The following is a 22928-nucleotide window of genomic DNA, read 5'->3' as shown; positions in this document are numbered from 1 at the left end:
TGGGTCATATCTGGGCCTTAACATTTATTGTTTTCTGCTTTATAGCGTAAACCAGAGAAATATCACCTACACATACAGTTTCCTTCTGATATTTGAAGCTTTGCACTGAGTTGTAACTCATTATTATGACAACAAGCAAACTCTACACAGAAAGTGCGATAACGATATAACTGACGATATAATTGACACAAAATACTTCACAACTCCACAATTTTATTAGTGCAAAAAAAAAAAAAGAACCCATCAATGTATTTTCACTTAAACAAGCAGCTGTTTTTTGCATTAAAGTTATATAAAAATTTAACAGTGCAAATGCAAATTCCTTGCTGACAGTTTAACCAAAAGGCATTTCCGGTGGAAATTGGCCGACATATCCTCAGCATAACCATGTATAATATCCACAAAACTTAAAAAGAGGTTATACACACACAATACGCCGCCGTGCCTTTTTCGCCATGTGCATATGAAAACAAAGGCACTGCGCATGCGCGTTTTACCCATATTCTATCGCGATATTTCATTTTCTTATCGTTGCATGAAATTATACCGGTATTATCGTGAACAGTATGACATGGCCCAGCCCTATGGTAGAGTCAAACTCAGGTCCTTCTTGCTGTGAGGCAATAGTGCTAACCACTGTTCCACTCAGCTTTAATGCTATATACCTGTCCTTCTGGCAACTTTGTAGAACTTTTGAAGCCTTAGTGATCTCCGTAGAAGTCCACATTTTCACCAGTTTTGTGCAGAACCAGATCAGATGCGTGAGAGCAGCAGAGTTCATGGCAAATCCCCTCTTTCTAATAGATGTTTTCAAAGTTTCAAACAACTTAAAGAGCCACAGTACATTTCAGAGCCACACGACAAAAATGTGTACATTAACTACTTTAATTAGAAAAGAGTCACTGTCTCACAGCCCATTAAAATATGTGTTCACGTGTGAGTCTGTCAAAGTCCACTACTAACCAATAACGCTTTTTTATAATCATAAAAACAATCAATCACAGACACGTTTGTCTAAAAGTTTCTTTAACAACCACAGGTTTTCGTGTGGGTCGTGTGTTCTAACATAAAAGCTAATCTTGTTCCCGTGACTACAGCATATAAAGAAACTCAATTTACCAGCAAATTTGATCATATTTAACATATAAATGAAATATGTTCTGATGCAAGCTACACAAAGGGCTGTAGGATCCTCACTAATGATGTGTTAGGTCAAATAAACAAACCAACCCAGAAAAAAACAGCCTATCAGAGCCTCCAACCCTAAAGAAAACAGTAGAAAAGCACCATGCAGTATAAGTGAGTATTCATTTACACCAGCTAGAGTATGCCACAGGTTAAGTTGATTTGAAGAATTGGCTGATCAATGGAGGATCTTTTGGTCCCCACAACAGCGAATCAAAGTCAGTATCAGCATCCTTATCTGCTGTCACCTTCTCTTCTCTCCTGCTCTTCATCTTGTGTCCTTTGCCTGAAACCAACTGTCCAGTTAGGCTCTGAATCTCCTGTAGGACTGTCCTTATGTCCAGTTCGTGCTGCGAGGCTTTCAGAGTAGCCCTGTTAAATGGAAACGTCCTTATGAAGTCTCCAACCTTCACTGGTGGAATATTTTGTCCATTCCCTGTGGTTTTCTCCGCAGTGATCCGAACTGGCTTTGTGCTGTGAACGTTTGAAAAGAGTCAATTGTCATCCCTTTTTTAAAAAATTTAAAGGTTCTCAAACTGGCTTCAGTTTTATGAATTTCAAGGCATAAAAATGCAATTTTCACCAAAATTGTAAAATATTCCAAGTCAGAAGTAATTTAAGTAATAGTAATAGGTCAAACTTTCCACTTTTAAAACCAACGATTTGGCCTTCGTTTGACATTTTGCAAATTTACAGTACCTGTAAATGTTTGGGAGCTTCCAGGACGCAGCAGGCCGTGTGAATGCTTCCTCACTCTCCTGGGTGTCAGGTGTCAAAGAGGAAATGTCTGTCTCTCCTGAGCGCTGCCTCTCAGCTTCAGTTTCAGAGTTGTCATGGTTTGTAACATCAGACCTGTAAAGAGACCCGTTGTTCATGAGGTACGATACAAGAGGCTGACGAGACTGTCTGTTCAACGCTGACTCATTTGTCCTTGAATCCTGGCCCAGTATCGGGTTTTGGGTCTGGTTGGTGTGGAGTTTGATAGCACTGGTGTTAATTATTCTGCATCTAGCTTCACGTATCTTCGATAATTCAAAAGGCGGAAGGCATCTTTGGTAGTTGGCTTCAAGGTCACGCTGTTTAAGCTTACCCCGTTTTGTCTTTTCAGGCTGATGAGACGTTTTTAGCAGAGGGAGAATTTGAGTGTGCGAGCCCTTGTTACCTCTCTTTTTCTTCTGATGGTTTAACGTTGAGAGCACAGGTGCAGACGGGTGGTTCGCCTTAAAACAAGGTTGCTTGTACCTATGTTTCCGATAAGCTCTGTCTCTTAAGCTGTCGGTCGATGTGTAGTTCATCATATCAATGACATCACTGACTAGCTTTTTCTTCACTGAAATATCAGCTTGGCAGTCCAGTGTGAGTGCAGGGCTGTAGTTGACCTCCAGCAGCCAGGGCTTAAACTTGGCATCTATGAGGATGTCAAATCCAAACAACTCCACACAGTTAGGACAGGAGGGCACTGATGTAGCAATGGCGAGGAGGGTCAGAGTGACGATGTTGTTGATCCTCTGCCACAGAAGCAGCTCGTTGATCTGTTGACTGTGGAGAAAATGTCTGAATTTGCTCATGGTCCACTTACATCCCCGGCCCACTCTTCCTTTTTCAGTTTTGTAGAAGGGACCGAACTTGTTGATGCTGGTGTTAGTGAGGTGAGCATACAGGTTATGCAGAGATGACAGGTTGAACTTCTCAGTGGCAAAACGCACCAGGCCTTCTTGATGAATGTACACAGTCAGTGGATGAAAGCTCTTCACACACACATAAATCCTCAAGTCAAACTTGTAGCCGGAGATCAGCAGAGAGCTGCTAATGTACCTCTGAATGACAACAGAGCAATCATAAACCAAGTCCTTAATATCCTCGAAGATGAAGATCCCTCGGCCTCTGGAGAGATCCACAGGCTTAACTATCCAGTAGACCGATGTTCCTCTGGCCAGACGCAGTCTGTTGTACTCAGCCAGGAAGCAGGTGTAGTCATTGGGGAGGATGAAAGTGGTGGGACTGAAGTCATAGAGAGCTGAACCAAATGTTGCTTTCATTCTCCTCAGGTTGCGTGCCAAGCAATCCTAAAGAAATCCGAAAGAAATGCAAATAATTCATTTGGTATAAATTCAGGTTTTCTTTTTAAAAATTACTTTGTTGAAAATGATGTAAAATCTTCCCAAATTAACTAAAACTATCAACAGAATGTGAAGAGACAACCACTGACTTTATATCACAAACATTTATGTGGTGTGCTGAAGATATTTCAGAAGTTGAAGTCAAAGGGCAGTAGATTACCACTTTGCACCACAGGATCATGAGAAAGTGAATCAATACAACCTGTATTTAACAAAGAAAGTCATTAAGAATGTTGTTAATTGCATTTTCCACCAGAAAAGACGAAGCCTGTTCAGGAAATAAGGGCAGGGAAAATAAGAAATATCAAAGAGAACAGCACGTCTGAAACTCAAACACTGGTATAATGCTGACCCCTGGTGATAAAAGTTTAATCAGCAGAGGGTAACGACAAAAAGTACATTTCAAACGGACCTATTATGCTCTTCCTTGTCGTTCTCATGTACATACTATTACACTTGGTTGAAGTTTCAGATGAAGTGAGCGTATGTACAAGTAGTCAGAGTCTACTAATCATCCATTTACAATTTTTTTTCTTTAATATTTTGCATTCCTGCCCAGATGGCACAGTGGTAGAGTAATTACCACGGACCCTCACTGCAGGAAGGTTCTAGGTTTGAATTTCCTGGTCCAAAATCATGCTTGTTAGTTGAACTGGTTGCAGATGTGTGAATCCCAGAAGTTATGCTTTGTGCTTTTCCAACATTTCAAGCACTGACACAAAAAATTTTAAACAGCTCAAGAGCTGAGTTTTGTTGTACGAGAGTCGTTTACATTTCTCGACGTAGGAATGAGATTCAAATGAACAGTTTCTTTTTCTGGTAATACGTCTGTCATGACATGAAGTTAAAAAAAAAAAATCTATGTAGACGTGCACCTTGCGTGTGATGCCAACAGTTTTAGGATGGTGGTTGAGGCGTTGCCACGGCAGCAGGTTGTGATATTGTGAGGTCTGAAATAAAGAGCCTCTCCAGTAAAGGTTCCAGTCTTCCTCCTCACGCTCTCCTTCATTATACTCCTCCCAGCCTCGCTCCAGAAGCACCTCCCTCACCAGCTCGGGGCCTCTGTCGTGCAGTCTGAACACCAAGGATGCAGCCATGCAGCATCACCCACTATAGATACAACAGAATAACGTCAGAATTTTATTGTAACTTAATTTAATAACCTTACATTAGCATTTTAGCATTTATAAAATTGGAGGATGTGGTGTGATATAAAAGGAAATTTAGCATGATAAAGTGCCATATAGGAGAAATAGTCATCACTTTATCAAATATTGGCAGACCATAAAACGTGCACGGATATCATCCAAAAAAAACCCAACATCCAAATGCATCGCAAAAACATAAGAGAACCTAAAAAAAATAGAGCTGTTTTCCTAAAACACTAACAGTTTAAGCTTTCCAGAAAGTTTTATTTACATTTGATCAAAAGGTGTCATGTCCAAAATTATTCATACCCTTTACAAACTTTCACAGTCTCTGGGAAAATCCAAAGTTCTATATTATTCCAAAAAAATCCAAGATGTTCTAAAGCATCCTAAATACCCTGATTAATTGGGAATAGCTGTTTTAATCAGCTCAACAGGTGAAAAAGAGCAGTTCTCTGCAGTTGGCTTGTGGACAGTCATGGCTGGGACAAAGAAGCTCAGGGAGGACCTGCGGCTTTGCATTGTGGCTGTTCACAAGTCAGGAAGGGGCTACAAGGCCATATCTAAATGTTTTCAAGTTCCAGTGGCTACAGTGCAAAGTATTATTAAAAAATACAAGGTGTTCCACGCTGTGGAAAATTGCAGAGGACGTGGTTGGAAGCCAAAAATAACACCTGTGTTGGCGAGGAGGATAGTGAGAGAGGTGAAAATGAATCACCACCAAGGCCATCCTGGTGAATCTGTGCTCTGCTGGTGACAATGTCTCTAGGCAGGCACTCCAACGGACTCTGACACTGCTTGGTTCCATGAATGCAGACCAAGGAGGACGCCACTTCTCCAGATAAGGCACACAAAAGCCCGCCTGGCCTTTGTAAAGGGTCATCTGGACAAAGAAGACGACTTCTGGTCTTCTGTGTTATGGTCAGATGAAACAAAAATTTAATTGTTTGTCCACAATGATGTTTCCTTCATTTAGTGTGAAAAATGAGAAGCCTTCCACCTTAAGGAGACCATCCCCACTGTCATGTGGGAACTTAATGCTTTGGGGGTGTTTTGATGGACCAGGAACCCTAATCACAGTAAATGGCACCATGGAAAAAAGAGCATATATATCGAACAGGTTTGATTACACGGAGCTGCCAGATGTGCCAACTCAAATCTGCGTCAAAATATAAGCATCCATTTGCTTGGCATGTTGATCACAGGCACACCAGTGAGTTTGTGAGCAAAATTACTAGATTTTGAGTGGGAAAATTTCCACATCCTTTTTGCATCTTCTAGGCAAAATTCAACTACAGTTCAAAGGTTTCAAACAACGTTGAGCTGCCACTTAACAGTTTATCTCTTGGCTGGACACTCAGCACCTTGTGTGTAATCCAAAGCATTTACACGCTAAATCTGAGACGCCCAAACAAAACCGACACTTTGTCCACCGTCTGCCAAGAAAGAGGGATCAGACTGGAGCTTCAGTATGCCAGCTTACCAATAGGCTCCTATTTAAAAGGGGGACTATGCTGCATTCCAGACTTTGAAAACCTCTTAAAAACATTTGAACATATGATTGCTTCTTCTCACACAAAACAAAAACAGTGGCAAGGATATTTCCTCACAATGTTTGCAGCAAAGGACAAAATGCAAGAAAGTCTTCATCTGCACTGCTTAAAGAAAATGCACTAATGGATGAAAATTGAATATAAATGTCAAATTTACTGAGCTTACCTTTAAACTGAGTTGACTTTAAAAGCCGTTGTTTCCTGACAGATAAATGAAAGGTAGGATGCAAAAGTCTTTCTTCTCTGATCACGTTACCCACAGCTTAATACCGACAGGCTTCCTGTTCTCTTAGCTCCTCCTACAGACCAAACTAGACTCTCAGCCTGCTACTGTTGATCGTTGTGGATATATGAAGTACATTTAGAATACAGCACTGGATGTCTATGTTCATATTACACAGTCTCCTTTTCAGACTGGACAAACTTCCCCACAATACCTCCATCACTCGATGTCGAGTCATGACTGATCATCATATACAGCTTTTCAAATGTCAATATTGAGCCTGAATCGCTCTAAACTTTTTTGCTTGCCCCTTCTGCTTTTACAAATTTCATCTTTTGATTCTTGCATGTGGCATGATGCTACTGTAGTGTTTCTGTTGTTCATAAGAAGACGACCATGGTGGCAACAAAAGTTATTGCAACACAGATAAATTTGACTACTCTGCTTAGGCAACAGTTGGATTTCCATTTGTACTGAAGCGAGACCTGCAAGACAGATGGGGTGGGGGTCCAGAGTCTGTTTCAAGTACTTAAAAAAAAATTGGAAATCATGAAATAAGGATGACTTCAACTTACAGCGGGTAGTGCATTATAGAGCTGGGATCATATTTTAGGTTTTGAGTGTTTCCATGCTTCACCTTGAGGTTATTTTCTTTCCCTTTAAGGAAAAAGACAGTAATGGTTGAATAAACAGAACAAATGGCTCAGAAGTGCATTTTTTTGTTTATTGCTGCGCGTCAGTATCCCGATATTTAGCCTGCTCTGGCCGTTTGTTTTAGAGGAGCTGCAATACCAACCATCCTGGGATTTACAAAGGAGTAAAGAAAATTAAATTAGTAAAGGAATTCATATTCTACTAATGTAAAGTAATCCAAGTCACTCAATGAACACCAACCTGCAGCTGAGCTGGTGGTATTCACGGTTCTATTGTATCACAATAGAAGTGTTAGAAATTCTTTAAGTCATCATTGTGTTCTAGCAAATCTAAAAATAGTGCAAGTGCATTAACTGATCACCAGTCTGGAGCAGAGCTGGTGGCATTGTGGGTGCAATTTTAAAAAGAAAAATAAAAGCATAATCTGAAAGAGACACGTCCAAAAATCTATCATATCATATTAGAACTCTTACAATAAGGGGAATTGCTGCACATTTCACACTGCATCCACTCTGAAATCTACATGCATGTAGTCTGCACCAACATCCAACCTGATGAGTATCTTTAGAAAAAAAAAATAAAAGGACACCAACTGAAAGTTAAACTTTAAACATAAATACACTTTAAATGTTACTGATTATAAATAAAAATAACCTCTAGAGCAGTGGTGTCCAAACCCAGGCCTCGAGGGCTGGTGTCCTGCAGGTTTTAGAGGTGTTCTTGATCCATTACAGCTGATTTAAATGGCTAAATTTAAATCAGCAGGTTTGGCCATCGCACACTAGAACAAAGACTCTTAAATAAAAATGAGACAGGGCTACTTTAAATGCATCATGTTTTTAATTTGCAAGTTCATAAGCATTTTCCCTTTCCATTTCACAATCAATTCTACCCCCAGATCAGAAATAGGTCTGGGAAAATGTCCCTAATATAATATTATTTATAAATACACCCGTCTAGCGGTTAATTGCATGGAGGCAGGACCTCACAGCAGAAGCATACTCCATAATGTGTTGTACATTATATGTACTGTGGTATTTTTCAATTATTGTATTTACCAACATCAAGAAGACATAAGCAAAGAAAGACCACACAATGGTGCATGTTTAAAAAAGGAGAGTTTACTGGTCAAAATTATTTATTAAACAAATAAACCACTTTTTTTTTTTAAACCACCAACAAATACACGTTCAAAGCAACAACGGCAGCCCAATATCAGACAGAATTCCACTCTGCAGAGTGAGCAATCATTATGAAGCAGTTGGTTTGGTTGGTCTTTTGTGGATTCAAGCTGCTCTTCATATTTTTGGCCAGCAGATGTCACCAGAGAGGACTGTTGAAAAGCTTCGAGTAATGAACCGTTTTTTCAATACAAGCTTCAGAAAGCTTCATTTGGCCATCACTAATTATTAATATTCAGCTAAAAATCCACACTTTGTAGAACGTATGTTTTTATGCTGTACCTCTTGACATGCAGAAGGCAGCCAGCAGCCACAGAAGGCAGCAAGGAATCTTTTGAGAAAGAAAAGTTGTAAAAGCTTTTGTCTCTCGGATATATACATGTTACCATCTCCACAGGTGTCATCACTTCCACTGATTACAGCGTTGCAAATTACAATTAAACCACAAGATGACGCTACATTATTCCTGTTTGGCTGTCATAGAAGAGACATTTTACAGGGAGGCGACATACACTCAATCTTGAACTGATATTATGGGAGAGACAGCAAAATGTCATTTATTATGCATTTGAGCTGAAGGGGAAACTCCTGAGATTAATAATTGATTTTTTTTCTTTACCCTTCTGAACCAATCTATAAAATAATACGCTGGGTATAGAATTTTTTTGTGAAAGTATGTCTTTTTATTTTTTTTAATGAAAACATGTTATGTCATGTATTTGTTCTCTAATGCCCTTCCTATGTGGAAGTCATGGGAATCTAATGTGCTTGCAAGATGTGTATTCTCTCTTCCCCCCCCCATCACCTGTGAATCTGTCCAGTAAAATCCAAATAAACAACTACCTCGAACTCTTCATATGTATTCTGGAGATATGACTGCTTAAATGAATATTTGAATGATTACTGGAAAAGTATTTTAAAATGACTGCTGTGCAGCATAGTGATGTAGTGATTAACACTGTTGGCTCACAGCAAGGTGTTGGGTTGAATACACTAGCTGAAGGATTTCATATTTGTGTGGTGTCTCTCCACTTCCTCCCATGATGCAAAGATTTGCCTGGGTAACAATAACAACAGTGTTAAGACAAACTACTCCTGTCAGGCAGGAGGTACTGCAGTATCCGACCTAAGATAAGACCTGAAAGAAATTTCAGGGTTGCTTTTGTCTGTGCCACATTTACTGTCAATTCAACATGTAATGGTTATAAAATGAAACACGCAATTGTTTAGTTTCACAATTTACCACAGCTGTAGAGTTTATTCAATCTTTCTATGTCCAGCTGGCTCAGATGTTTCCTCTGACCTATCTCCACACCACTCTGCTTAGGCAACACAGTTGGATTTCCATTTGTACTGAAGAAATCCCTGCAAGACCAGGGGGGAGGGTAAACTTATCTGGAGTCTGTTTCAAGTACTTTAAAATTAGAAAATAAAATGAGGAAGTCGTCAACTTACCGCCCGTAGTGCATTATGGACGCGAGATCATATGGTAGGTTTTGAGTGTTTCCATGCTTCACCTTGAAGTTATTTTCTTTACCTTTAAGGAAAAAGAAATCCAAAATGGCATAGTTGAACATGATGCACCTACTGTATCACAATAATAGCCAAAGTAATTTCTTCATACTCAAGTTAATGTTCCTTTTTTGATGTGCATTACAAGAGACAGTTATAGTTCTTGTTTCAAGAAGATGAAGGCTTTGACAAGGAGGGACTGAGCTGGCAGGAGAGGATCTTAACATTCATGTGCACAAAGTCATACTTTACATTCCATCGACACCACTGGGGGCATATTTTCCATTATACAAACCAAGAGGTCTCACTTTTACTGACCAAAGACTTCAATTGCATCCAAAGGAACTGGGCTGAGTGAACAATCTGGATACAACTTGTTTTTAACTGCATTACAACTAATGCAAAAAGCAAACAAGCTTGTGTACCTGCCACAATATTCTGCCAGTTCACTGTGACATATTTATCCCGGTCTTCACGAGTGTGTTCATGATACAGTCCCAGAGCATGGAGCAGCTCATGGCAAAGGTTCCCCACGGTGCACTCTGAAGCAAAGAAGAGCCGTTGGGCTCCTCCTTGACAACCAACGAATGAGGCACAGCTAGGTGCAAAATAAATAAATGTTAGAGTTCAACCACTCAGTTCTGACCTGAGATTCTCCCTTAATGTCTGAATATATGGATAATGGAGGCTGAAGCCAAAATGTACCAAATTGAATGGAACAGGCCTCAATTTGTGTCACAAACTAGTAATAAGATTAAATAATTGTTGGGTAGGCTTTAATGAGTGCCTACTTTATGGGCTTTCCCTTTTGCTGCCAAGCATGTCGTTTCCCCATCTATTAATCTTTCATTAAAGCTTTTCTTCCCCATCCCTTTCTAGTATCCAGTGTTCAAGTCTCTAGTGAAACCACCACAGTATAAAATGGGATTGAATGATTGAAGCCTTTAGAGACAGACCTGTAATAAAAACAGGAGTGGCAAAGGGCAGGCCCGCAAATGCTGGAAGTTTCTGATTTTCCTTACTGTTGCTTTGCCATAACAAATTGTTTCCAAGGAAACAATTTGTTATAGCAATTTCCTGTACTGCTTCATCTTTAACAAAATAACAAACCTACCCAGAGATAGTTGACTTCTTACCCATTGCCAGTCACAAGCTTCAAATAGCTCGACTCGGTGTCTCGTTTCTTAAAACGAATACATGTGACATCCGATATCATCTTAAAGGCAGCTTTAATTTCTGCCTCTCGGGAAACTGTTGGAGTCAAAACCAAATCAGTTATCATTCAGTAATCAAATATCTGGTCCTATTTGAGGGACAACAACCTACCCAGTTCATCAGTGATGATGTAAGAGGTGGTGGCATCCGGCCACAGAGTGTGTACAGCATTTCTGCTCTCCTGCAAGTTTAAACATACAGCAATCAGCAGTACCACACAAAACATAAATAAATATAAAACTCCTCCATCTTACCGGAATTAGAATGTCTCCCTCCTGGACTGGCATGTCTTGATCAAACTCTGACAAAGTGCAGGATTTAAAAATCAGAAAAAGTAGTCATTGGACATGAAAATTAAGTGGTTTAGTGTGGCCCACTAATCAAGAGGCTGGTTTTTCCATCTGGAGTAAGGCTCAATTTTGTGATTGGCTGTTCCATGGCCATATGTGCAAGGCAAGAGGCAGCGAGATAAGAAAGATCCCACAACAGAGCCAGCTGATTGGACATCGATTAACTGAAATAGTGCTTGATGGGATCTGACTATCTCATCTGGGCTGGCTAAAGCATCTTAAATACTGTCTATAATAGGATGTGTATAAGTGCTAACACTAGCTAATCTGCCAGGATTGTGGCCAGTCTAATCTCATGCTATGCTCAAGTTTTACCTGTCAAAGTTTCTGCACTCTTATTCTTTGAAGATTCAGGTTCTGGAGCTGCAGCACCTGCAGACAGCCACATATTTAGAACACCTCAAACATAAAACCTGACAGTCTGAAGTCCTGTGAAAACAGACCTGGAGCAGAGCCAGTTGTATTTGAAGTAATGTGGGTGTCATTGAAAGATGTGGCGTAGTCTGAAACAGAAACGCATTCAACGTCCATCATGTTTCCACTTTTAAGCATGTACAAAATACTAATACTAAAAACTAATTGTGAAGATGTAAACCACAAAAATAATGACCAACCTGCAGCAGGACTGGTGGCATTCAGGGCATCAGTTAAAAATCGTGGACCAACTAAACCAACTACAAGTACGCACAATGTTTTTAAATCAAGAAGGATACAATTAATCTGCAGGAGCTGTCTGTCAATGTCTAATCTTAGAACAGTAGACTAGTGCAAGTGAGTCAAGCCAACACAAAACTGTAGCAGAGTCTGTATTATTGTGGGTGTCATTCAAATTTAAGGGATAATCTGAAACAAACATCCAATATTGACCATCTTTCCAATTTTTAAGCATGTACACAGTAAACTAACACTAATGGCCTTCCAATGACAAAGCAATTATTTGCACCAACCTTCAGCAAGACTGGTGATATTCAGAGCATAATTTAAAGGAGTTGCACCACCTGAAATATAAAGCACATCCAGGGTTTACATTGTGCAGTACAGATTCCATATAAATGACCGTAACAATACAAAAATAATAATAATCAAAGAATTTCACACACCAACCATCCTGGGATTTACAAGGGAGTTAAGAATAATGATGGAATTCATATTCTACCAATGGAAAATAATCTGAGTCACTCAGTGACCACCAACCTGGAGCAGAGCTGATGGTATTGAAGGTGTCATTTAAATATATGGCATTGTCTGAAACAAACATCAAGTTTCGCTTTTTGAACAGGCAGAGTTATATTAACACTGATGACTTTCCAATGACATAACCCACAGAAACACATTAGCACAAACGTTCAGCAAGACTGCTTGCATTCAGGGCATCATTTAAAGGAGCTGTGCCAACCGAAATGGAAGCAGTGTTTATAAAGCGCACGAAACAAAATACTAAATCTGTTCTTTGGTTATACATAACCATAGAAATGGTACAATTCCCAAAACAATTTTCTTAATTAGAGAAAGTAACAAATGTATAAGGGTGCTAGTGAATTAACCAGATGCCAACCTGGAACAGAGCTCGTAGCGTTCAGAGTGTTTTCTAAAAAAATATGATCTGAAAGGCAAAGACCAGTATTGACAATTTCCACTTTTAAGCATGTACAAAATATATTGGACAATAATGGCTTTCCAAAGACATAACTCTAAAATAATTCCGAACCAACCTTCAGCAAGACTGCTGGCATTCAGAGCATCATTTAAAGGAGTTGCACCCACTGAAATGAAAATCCAGTACATATATTTCATATAAATGACCGTAACGATACCAGAATCAAATATTCTGGGTTACTGGACAGCCATTGTATGCAGTGGTCCACACTAAATAATACCAGATGCACAACAACCACCCTGGAGACAGTTAAGTGGACTGGATTCATGATCTAGCAAATGAAAAATATTCTGAGTGATTCAGTGAGCACCAACCTGGAGCAGAGCTGGTGGTATTCATGGTGGGATTTAGAGAAAAGGCATAATCTGAAATAAAAATACAGCTAATATCAATGATGTTTCCACTTATTTTAAGAGTGTAAAGAACTTTCAGCATATGACACAAATACCGGGGACCCATGAAGCAAAAAATATTCTGTCTGTAGAAACTTCTATTGTATCAAGTGTTAGAAAATCTTTAAGTCATCATTGTATTCTAGCAAATCTAAAAAACAGTGCAAGTGCATAAACTGATCACAAGTCTGGAGCAGAGCCGGTGGCATTGTGGGCGTAATTAAAAAAAACATCACATCAAAAATCTATCATGTCACAAGTAAGGGGAACTGCTGCACATCTCACACTGCATCCACCCTGAAATCCACACACACCCCCACACCCACACAAAAATAGGCACTAACTGAAAGTGACACTTTCAATATCTTAACTACATTTGGAAATGTTATTGATTATGAATTAAAAAAAACAAACAAACTCTGGAGCTTACCTCTTGGAGTCGCTGCAGTGGTGCTCTCATACCCACCCGCGGTAGTGGCATTTAAAGAAACATTACCTACAAAAATGTAGAATCCTCAGATTTGATATGTTGCAGCATATGCAAATCAAACATGCAAATGAATTTAATGAGCACCAACCTGCGAAAGGACCGGCGGGACTGATGGGAACACTGCCAACTACATACACACAAAAACATTATCACTATTAAGCTAAAAATCCATACTTTGCAGTACATATGTTTTTAGGCTGTACCTGTTGACAGGCAGAAGGCGGCCAGCAGCCACATAATGCAGCAAGACATCTTTTGGCAAAGAGAAAAGCTGTAACAGGTGTTGTCTCTCTGATATAGACATGTTACTGTCTCCACAGGTGTCATCACTTCCACTGATTACAACGGTCCAAACTAAAATTAAACCACTAGATGGTGCTACATTATTTTTGGTTGGCAGTGTAGGAAGAGACATTTCACAAGGAGGCGATATAACACTCAAACAATCTTGAATTGAGATTATGGGAGAGACAGCAAAATGTCATTTATTATGCATTTGAGCTGGATATCATGCCTTTTTTTAATGTGTCATATTATGTATTTGTTCTCTAATGCCCTTGCTTTGTGGAGGTCATGGGACTCTAATGTGGTTGCAAAATATATGTGTTCACCTTTTTGTCCACCTGTGACTCACCTGTAAATCTGCTGTCCAATAAAATCCAAATAAACAAGAACTACTTTTAAAGGACCCTCATAGCTCTTCAACTCTTCTTCATATATATTCTGGAGATCTATGACTGCTTAAATTAATTTTTTTTTAATGAATACTGGAAGAGAAAGTACCTTTAAATAAATGACTGCTGTGCAGCAGTGGTGGCGTGGTTAGCACTGTTGGCTCACAGCAAGAAGGTCCTGGGTATGAATACACTGGCTAAAGTATTTCATGTTTGTGTGGCGTCTCTCCACTTCCTCCCATAATGCAACGATGTGCCTAGGTTAGGTTGCTGTAACAATAACAGCAGTAAATACCTCAGATTGCTTAGCTGGCTCTGAACCAAGGTTGTCAAACACAGGGACCTGAACCAGCTTGCAAACAAATGTAATCTGGATATTTTTGCAAAGGTGAATATTTTTTGGATTTCATTATATCTTCACTGTTAATTTCATCCAAATCACAGGCCTGAATTATTGCTAATTTTATAGCCTTATTACTGACAGAGGCAGTACCCACAGCCTGGTATACTAAACTAACAAATAACAGATTAAATGTAATAAACTTTCAGTTTATTACTTTGTAAACAAGTAAGTCTGACACCTTTCCCAGTTTCGTTGCTCGAGCATGACCACAAGATGGCGCAAAATGAAAACCTAGAGAAGCTTATTTAATTGTATTTAATGTAATTTGGTCCTGAACTGCAGTTTAGTCACAGCTATGTTCGCTATCAGACTGAAGGATGTCTCACAGTAGAATCCTCTAATAAATGTTGTCAATGTTTCACGAGTGGAAGGTTAGAAGTCAATGAAGCGACTTCAGAACAGGATTGACCTGTAAGACAAACTTCAGGGCTAAATACTTCGAGTCAACCTCTTGGCTATGTGTCATGAGAAATGTCGCATTCATGTAACGTCGGACATACAGTGACGTATTTGTAACTAGAAAAATTCAACTTGTTTATTCTGTCACTTGGAGAATCACAAGAGTGATAAAATCTTTTCTTGTTGTTAATTCATTTTTTAATCAATAGTGATGCATTGGGGTGATAAGTAGGTTTGATAGGTACATACGTTTGACAGTTACAATAGCTCAAGTCATGATTGTGTGACATGGGTTTTTTGTTAGTGACTAGCACTGTGTTGTAAATTTGTTCTGTTGTGTATTTTCTTGATTAACTGAAAAAATGATTAAATCTAATTCAGCCCAATTACAGTTTGTTTATCTAAAACTACAGCCCAACAGTCGTCTCAAGTCATCAAATGCAAATATTAGCAATTAACTACGGTTTAGAGTTTGTGAAGTTTGAAGTGATGACTTGGAAAAGAATCTGGTTCAGCACAGCGCAAAACAGTTACAATAATAACAAATGGTTAAAAAAATATGTGTGATTTTTAGTTTAAAGTGGTTTATTGCATGTGGGATTAAAAAAATATATCAATAAAACAACATCAGTAAGACACGTCATTTTTAGGATTTGTTGGACATCAATAAAAATATTTCAACACTTTAAAAAAATTACAATTTTTAAAAATCCATATAATGTCTTACCCTTTAACACAAAAAATCATGAAAATGAAAGAAGAAGAGTTGATGTGACTGTTGTTACTGTTAATGCTACTTGTTGCTAGTTTCCACATTCATAAATGTAAATTTACAATTACTTTCTTGCTATATGTCCTCACATATGATCATTTTCTCGTTATTTTGTTTGTCCTTTTCTGTTTGACACATTGCTTTTGTTTCTATTGTTTGTTGGTTTGTTTGATTTGTTTGGTGTGTGGGGTTTTTTTTTGGTTTTTTTTTCATTTGTAACTTTTCCTAATGGTTCGCTTGTGTATTGGCTTGCATGTTTACCTAACAAGCAGCAGATATCCGGGAGGAGACACAAATTCCTTCTGTGGCCACCTGTTGTGAAGAAGTAGGCAAAATTGTTTTATTACCCCTGGCTATTACTTACGTCACACTTGACACTTTTTCACGCGTTTTCAGATGTCAGATTTTTCTCACAGACAGCGAACGCCCCTTCAGTCAACATGATGAGAGTCATGTGATGTCCTGTCATGTGATGAAGTCACTTCCTACTGATTTGGTGAGGAGCAGAGACACTCTGCTGTATCATGTCGTCTTAGTTAGGCTCCACAGACGTTACCCGGTACAGTAACCATCATGTTTGGGTATAAATGTTCTCGCTTCGAGCCTCTGAAGCTGGCTCTGTGGTTCGCGGCCTTTCTAGGCTGTTTGTTGGTTCGGTCCGGAACGACGGAGAACAACAGCCCGTGGTACCAGGACCTCTGCAGGTAACAACACACACATACACACCTTCTGGGGGTACAAACACTGCAGCTGCTGACAGATTAACAGCGTTAAAGGTGCAGCCGTTGTCCTCTCGTGTACACACATCGTCTAAATAAACTGAATTGAGAAATATGTCTACTAATGCTTATTTCCAGTCATAGGTAGTTTTATTTCTTATTTAGCAAACAGCCTAAATAAGTTTGATTCAGCTAGCAAACCAGTACAGCTGAATCAGACTACCCCTGAAACTCACATACCGTCGATGCTAGTTAGTTTTTCTTGTTCATCGAGGAAATAAGTGAAGCTTAGCTATAAATGCCGAAACGTGCACAAAACTGCCGTGCTTAATTGGGGAATGTTAAACCTTAACAACATTGCGTTTTTCTCACAGAGCAGCGGCGTATTTATATAAATAAACGCACCGGAAGAGAATAACAACATAAATATGGGAGTTAAAATAAAGTCAGCGTTGTCCTTCTTTAGTGGAGCGTTGTCTCAGTAGCTGCTGTTCAAATATTGACTCAGCAATAAAGCGCAAATGATAACCCGGTGACTCAACGCTTAGGTTCAGCCTGTGTTAATATTACCTCGATTTGGCAGCTTCCGAGGACCTTGGTTAGAAACACACATGGCTTACAGTTAACTTCTCCCTTAGTTTCTGTTCCTCGTCTGTTCCTTTACAGTCTGGTTTAGGTCAATATCCGTATTGATGTGTGGGATTACTCCTTACGTTCAGAGAACACGGTGTATTTGTGTATTTTTTAGGTTTTACAGCACCTGTTTTATTAGGAAAAACATAATATCACACAATACCATATCACGTTATACCCAACAGGGGGGAAATAATGATGCTAATGATCAATTCATATTTTAATAAAAGTGAAAATGACAAGAGCATTTCTGAACTGTTGGAATTTTTAGTATACAACCATTAAATACTGTCCTCACTTCTGTGTCATAAAAAGATTACTTCAATATTAGTTAAAAATCAGAAGTGAAACCGTGTGTGTGTGTGTAAGACTTGCACATGTGTTTTCCACACTCACTGAAATGGAAGCATGGGGCTTTTAAAAATTATTTTATGACCTCCTCCTTTCTTATCTCTGTTTTTAATCCCAGTTGGTTTAATCTCACTTAACTCAGATTAGTCCATTTTGTTTATTGTTATTGTTACATTTGTTTGTTAAAGAAAAGAATGCCTTAAATTTAAGTTTTAGGTATTTAGAGAAAGGCATCAGTTATTTTCTGCCAAGGATTGAAGTGGTAAATTTAGAAGAAGATCATTTAAAACTCGAAGGCACGTTTGTATTTCTTGTTTTGTCAAATCAGAAGTCAAAGCTTCAAATTTCCTCAAAGGTTGCGTGATGGAAAAAGCTGAAAAACGTACATTTGCAAAGCACGAACCGTAATTTTTACATAAATGCTGTACTTCTGTGAACCACTAGATATTTTAAACTGTCATTTATATGTCAGTGTGTTTTTGCTATACAGATGAGTGTGATTTATTTTATAGGAGAAATAAGTAAAAGAACACGAGTCACAGTATAAATTTTTAAAGATTCATTTCCCATTTGTTCATTGTAACTATTTTAACAATTTTCAAAAAAATTTACAGCCCAAAACAATGACTTATCTTTATAGTAGCAGTGGAAATGATAGTCATTTGTTGTCCCAGACTGTAATTTTGTGGGGTCAGGGCCAACAAGCTCATTTCCTGGGTATCTATTTGCTTATTGTCTTCTATTCCTTGTCTTGCAGATATAAATGGGAGGCAATAGATCAAGATAATAAAGTGAGATATACACTAAAGCTCTGTGACTCTTCACCACCAACCAGCTGTGGAGCTGACACTGCCATGTGTTTACGAAACCTCACAACCAACAAAGAGCAGTCTGTTGGTGAGTTTTCTGTCTGCCTTGTTCTTTATGTGGGTTATAGTGCCCACCAACCTGCCCACTGTTTGTTAGCTGTTCCTCCTCTTGCTGTCCCATCATGCTGAAGAATGACTGTTCTGCACAAATCATGATTCTGGTGCAGGGGGTAAAATGCTCAGTTCAGTGTTTTGTTTTGTTTTTTAAACCTGTCACTATCATCTTAAGCCTGAGATCCAGTATTAGTATCCATACAAAACACAATCATCATAGCAGGCTGGCTTCGTGTTACTAACTTTCTACATACACAGCAGACTAACCACAGCGATCAACTTCTCTTTGATTTTCTTGTTGAATGGACAGGCAGTCATCTCACTCTCTCGGGTTATTTTCATGACTTTAGCTGATTAGCTGGCACTTGAAAAGTTTTTCATGCCAAACACTGCAAACTAAGCAAAACAACAAATTCACAATTCAGTTTGGGTGATGCACGATGTCATCCCCATTGAAAGTGGATGAGAGATGCTGATTTAAAGCCTGAAATGCATAATCCTGCATATGTTGCTCATCAAAAAAATGGATGACCTCTACCATACATTAAGATATGCTCCAGAAATGCCCCTAGAAGCACAAATGTGCTGGAGCGATGCAGTTAACTAATTTAAAGTAGAGAAGATGAGCCCTACGTGCATGTATCAGGACACCTGTCAGCCACAGCAGCCATGGCTTTAAAGCTTTAAGAAGATCCAAATGGAGAAGTTATTCCCTATATATACGGATAGACCGTAAAGATGCTTTTTAGTGCCGTTAGGTTGGGTATACAGCTTGATGGCTGTTGGCTTTGAGGTTTTTGTCCAAAGGATTTTGAAAACTCTCAACAGCAAAAAGGGTGGAAGATGCTTCATGTAGTAGAAAGCTAACACAAACAGTCTACTTCTTGAGTCAGACTGTTCTCACTACAACCTACTGAGACAGACATCCGCCCACCACTGGTCTGGTTTTATTTGGGATCCTTTCAACAATAGTGTAAAGTGCCCTGGGATGACTGATCTTATTATTTGGCTCTATATAAACAGCACTGAATTGATGTCAGTAGGACAGCGTCTTGAATCACAAATCAGCCAGGCATGGCAGCATCCAGATGGCTCATTATAGTAGTATAGTGCTAGTAATATAGAAACTCAGTATGTTGTCTTCAGCGTGAATACAGTGCAATTTCCATGATAGTACTACAGCAAGACGCTACGTTAAGTAACTTTCGCTGTTCTGAGAGCGATGTTTATTGTGTGGCCAGTGATAGAGCGCGTGTGTGTGTTTGGCTAAGAGTTAAAGGAAATGAGTTAATCTAATTCCTGCTAATTTGAGAGTTGAGTTTTAGGCGTTAGCTTTAGGCTTGTATGGAAAAACAAACAGGTTACTGCTGACTGAAAATCCTCATTAGTTGGTGTCCTGTGCACATTCAAGCATCTTATTGCTGTAAAAAGGATTTTATCTTACAATCATTTTGGTCTGTTTGCAAGCATGCTGTTAGCTGTGTCTCATGACAGTCACACGGCAGAGTGCTTTACAGATCGTTAATGGGGATGTGTTGAAAACGTGTACATCCTGTGGATGCTAAATATTATATTTTACGCACAATTTGGTAATATGTGCACTCTTCATTTTGTGTCTGAATGACGCATGAAACTGGACTTTGTCTTGAACCTTGAAGTCCTGCTAAAAGGCAAATGTTTTGTAGAGAAAAGTGTGTCTTCTGTAGAACTGATCTTTGTTTTGTTTTTTTGGTCTAGAATCCTAATATAACATGTCTTTACAGGGTCAAAATTGTGAAAAGTCAGAGGGAAGGAAAGTGTTTTATTTATGTACTTATTTAAAAAACTTTTCCTCATACAAATTATTTGCTAACTACAGCTTGCCTATATACAGTGGGGCAAAAAAGTATTTAGTCAGCCACCGATTGTGCAAGTTCCCCCACCTAAAATGATGACAGAGGTCAGTAATTTGCACCAGAGGTACACTTCAACTGTGAGAGACAGAATGTGGAAAAAAAAAAAAATCCATGAATCCACATGGTAGGATTTGTAAAGAATTTATTCGTAAATCAGGGTGGAAAATAAGTATTTGGTCAATGACAAAAATACAACTCAATACTTTGTAACATAACCTTTGTTGGCAATAACAGAGGTCAAACGTTTACTATAGGTCTTTACCAGGTTTGCACACACAGTAGCTGGTATTTTGGCCCATTCCTCCATGCAGATCTTCTCGAGAGCAGTGATGTTTTGGGGCTGTCGCCGAGCAACACGGACTTTCAACTCCCGCCACAGATTTTCTATGGGGTTGAGGTCTGGAGACTGGCTAGGCCACTCCAGGACTTTCAAATGCTTCTTACGGAGCCACTCCTTTGTTGCCCGGGCGGTGTGTTTTGGATCATTGTCATGTTGGAAGACCCAGCCTCGTTTCATCTTCAGAGTTCTCACTGATGGAAGGAGGTTTTGGCTCAAAATCTCACGATACATGGCCCCATTCATTCTGTCCTTAACACGGATCAGTCGTCCTGTCCCCTTGGCAGAAAAACAGCCCCATAGCATGATGTTTCCACCCCCATGCTTCACAGTAGGTATGGTGTTCTTGGGATGCAACTCAGTATTCTTCTTCCTCCAAACACGACGAGTTGAGTTTATACCAAAAAGTTCTACTTTGGTTTCATCTGACCACATGACATTCTCCCAATCCTCTGCTGTATCATCCATGTGCTCTCTGGCAAACTTCAGACGGGCCTGGACATGCACTGGCTTCAGCAGCGGAACACGTCTGGCACTGCGGGATTTGATTCCCTGCCGTTGTAGTGTGTTACTGATGGTGACCTTTGTTACTTTGGTCCCAGCTCTCTGCAGGTCATTCACCAGGTCCCCCCGTGTGGTTCTGGGATCTTTGCTCACCGTTCCCATGATCATTTTGACCCCACGGGATGAGATCTTGCGTGGAGCCCCAGATCGAGGGAGATTATCAGTGGTCTTGTATGTCTTCCATTTTCTGATGATTGCTCCCACAGTTGATTTTTTTCACACCAAGCTGCTTGCCTATTGTAGATTCACTCTTCCCAGTCTGGTGCAGGTCTACAATACTTTTCCTGGTGTCCTTCGAAAGCTCTTTGGTCTTGGCCATGGCGGAGTTTGGAGTCTGACTGTTTGAGGCTGTGGACAGGTGTCTTTTATACAGATGATGAGTTCAAACAGGTGCCATTCATACAGGTAACGAGTGGGGGACAGAAAAGCTTCTTACAGAAGACGTTACAGGTCTGTGAGAGCCAGAGATTTTCCTTGTTTGAGGTGACCAAATACTTATTTTCCACCATAATTTACGAATAAATTCTTTACAAATCCTACCATGTGAATTCATGGATTTTTTTTTTTCACATTCTGTCTCTCACAGTTGAAGTGTACCTCTGGTGCAAATTACTGACCTCTGTCATCATTTTAAGTGGGGGAACTTGCACAATCGGTGGCTGACTAAATACTTTTTTGCCCCACTGTAGGTAGCCTGTTAATGTGCTTATGATTTATTATTATTTATTGTCGGTGTCATTGTAATGTTGATGCCAGCTGTTCCCAAATGTGAGACTGCAGTGGCTCATTTCAAAGTCTGAAAACTTGCTGTGGCCTACCTAAACATTTAGTCACTAAACAATCGTTACAGAAACTTCACTGATTCCCTTCGATCCTCTAAAGATTTAATGGTTTCCATCACTTTACTTCTAGCCTCAGCACTGTGCCATTTCACTGCTAATGAAAGATGTAAGAAAAGTTCAGGAACAAAAAATACTTGAAAGTGGAGAAATTATTATAATTATTACTTTTTTCATTCTGCTTCAATTTTAAATGTCAACATTTCATGTTAATTAAACTTGAATGTTAAAAGTAGTTATGAAAGTCTACTTATTGCTAATAATGTCTCATGATCCATCTGCAGTACAGTCAAAGCCTGCACTTTGTAAGAATATATGAGTCTGTTTAAAAAAATTAGATAAGAGGGACACGAGAGGATGCTATCAAACAGAGCAACGCCAAAGGTTAAATACTGTTTACATATTAAAATGCCAGAATGAAACCCTCCTTTCACATAGTGCCGTTTGCTCATCTGTGACATTTAACTTCCATAAACTGAAAATGCAATAGTTCATCACGCTGTGAAGCGAATAAATTAATGCATAAACGGGCAGCTACAGCGTATTCTGCATGGTGTTGCCTCTATTGTCGCAGGAGCACTGATGGAGAAAGTTAATTTCAGATTTATTTTTAGTTTTTGAAGACCACAACCCCCCCCAAAATGAAATCACAACATGCTTGAATATACTTTGGATTTTCCTTTCAATCATTTTTTTTCCCTACAAGATGTCACAAAACGGTTTATAAATGCTCTTTAAA

General features: G+C 39.2%; 3 protein-coding genes across 4 annotated transcripts in view; 1 reads left to right on the top strand and 2 right to left on the bottom strand.

Annotated features, from left to right (window-relative positions):
* Positions 1 to 869: 869 nt before the first annotated feature.
* On the bottom strand, positions 870 to 7920 carry ttll2 (tubulin tyrosine ligase-like family, member 2). 2 transcript variants are annotated; one of them, XM_076874095.1, is made up of 8 exons: positions 7538 to 7920; positions 7357 to 7445; positions 6805 to 6886; positions 6173 to 6714; positions 5128 to 5364; positions 4181 to 4415; positions 1885 to 3251; positions 870 to 1659 (listed from the first exon to the last, which is right to left on the bottom strand). In XM_076874095.1, exons 6-8 carry the CDS (start codon positions 4400 to 4402, stop codon positions 1338 to 1340), a joined length of 1911 nt encoding a protein of 636 aa, XP_076730210.1. In that variant the 5' UTR covers positions 4403 to 4415; positions 5128 to 5364; positions 6173 to 6714; positions 6805 to 6886; positions 7357 to 7445; positions 7538 to 7920; the 3' UTR covers positions 870 to 1337. The 2 variants fall into 2 exon arrangements, with proteins under 2 accessions (XP_076730210.1, XP_076730209.1); XM_076874094.1 differs by having other exon boundaries at positions 5128 to 6714.
* A 1366-nt stretch (positions 7921 to 9286) lies between these two features.
* On the bottom strand, positions 9287 to 14001 carry LOC101469373 (zinc metalloproteinase nas-7). The gene is made up of 17 exons (XM_076874548.1): positions 13884 to 14001; positions 13769 to 13807; positions 13621 to 13686; positions 13113 to 13163; positions 12854 to 12904; positions 12697 to 12744; positions 12336 to 12386; positions 12089 to 12139; positions 11756 to 11815; positions 11585 to 11644; positions 11457 to 11513; positions 11046 to 11092; positions 10903 to 10972; positions 10713 to 10827; positions 10002 to 10174; positions 9520 to 9601; positions 9287 to 9429 (listed from the first exon to the last, which is right to left on the bottom strand). The coding sequence occupies exons 1-17, from the start codon at positions 13930 to 13932 to the stop codon at positions 9297 to 9299; spliced, it is 1203 nt and encodes a 400-aa protein (XP_076730663.1). The 5' UTR covers positions 13933 to 14001; the 3' UTR covers positions 9287 to 9296.
* A 2399-nt stretch (positions 14002 to 16400) lies between these two features.
* Positions 16401 to 22928, top strand: part of igf2r (insulin-like growth factor 2 receptor) — a 53174-nt gene continuing 46646 nt past the window's right edge. Inside the window, exons 1-2 of the mRNA XM_004550672.6 lie at positions 16401 to 16632; positions 18389 to 18528. Coding sequence (XP_004550729.2) covers positions 16502 to 16632; positions 18389 to 18528 — 271 coding nt within the window. The 5' untranslated portion in view covers positions 16401 to 16501. The remainder of the gene's footprint in view (positions 16633 to 18388; positions 18529 to 22928) is intronic.

This window comes from Maylandia zebra, linkage group LG15 (genome assembly GCF_041146795.1).
Source record: "Maylandia zebra isolate NMK-2024a linkage group LG15, Mzebra_GT3a, whole genome shotgun sequence".
In the NCBI taxonomy this organism is placed as follows: domain Eukaryota; kingdom Metazoa; phylum Chordata; class Actinopteri; order Cichliformes; family Cichlidae; genus Maylandia; species Maylandia zebra.
Note: the sequence above shows the minus strand (reverse complement) of the source record. Positions and strands in the feature narration are given on the sequence as shown.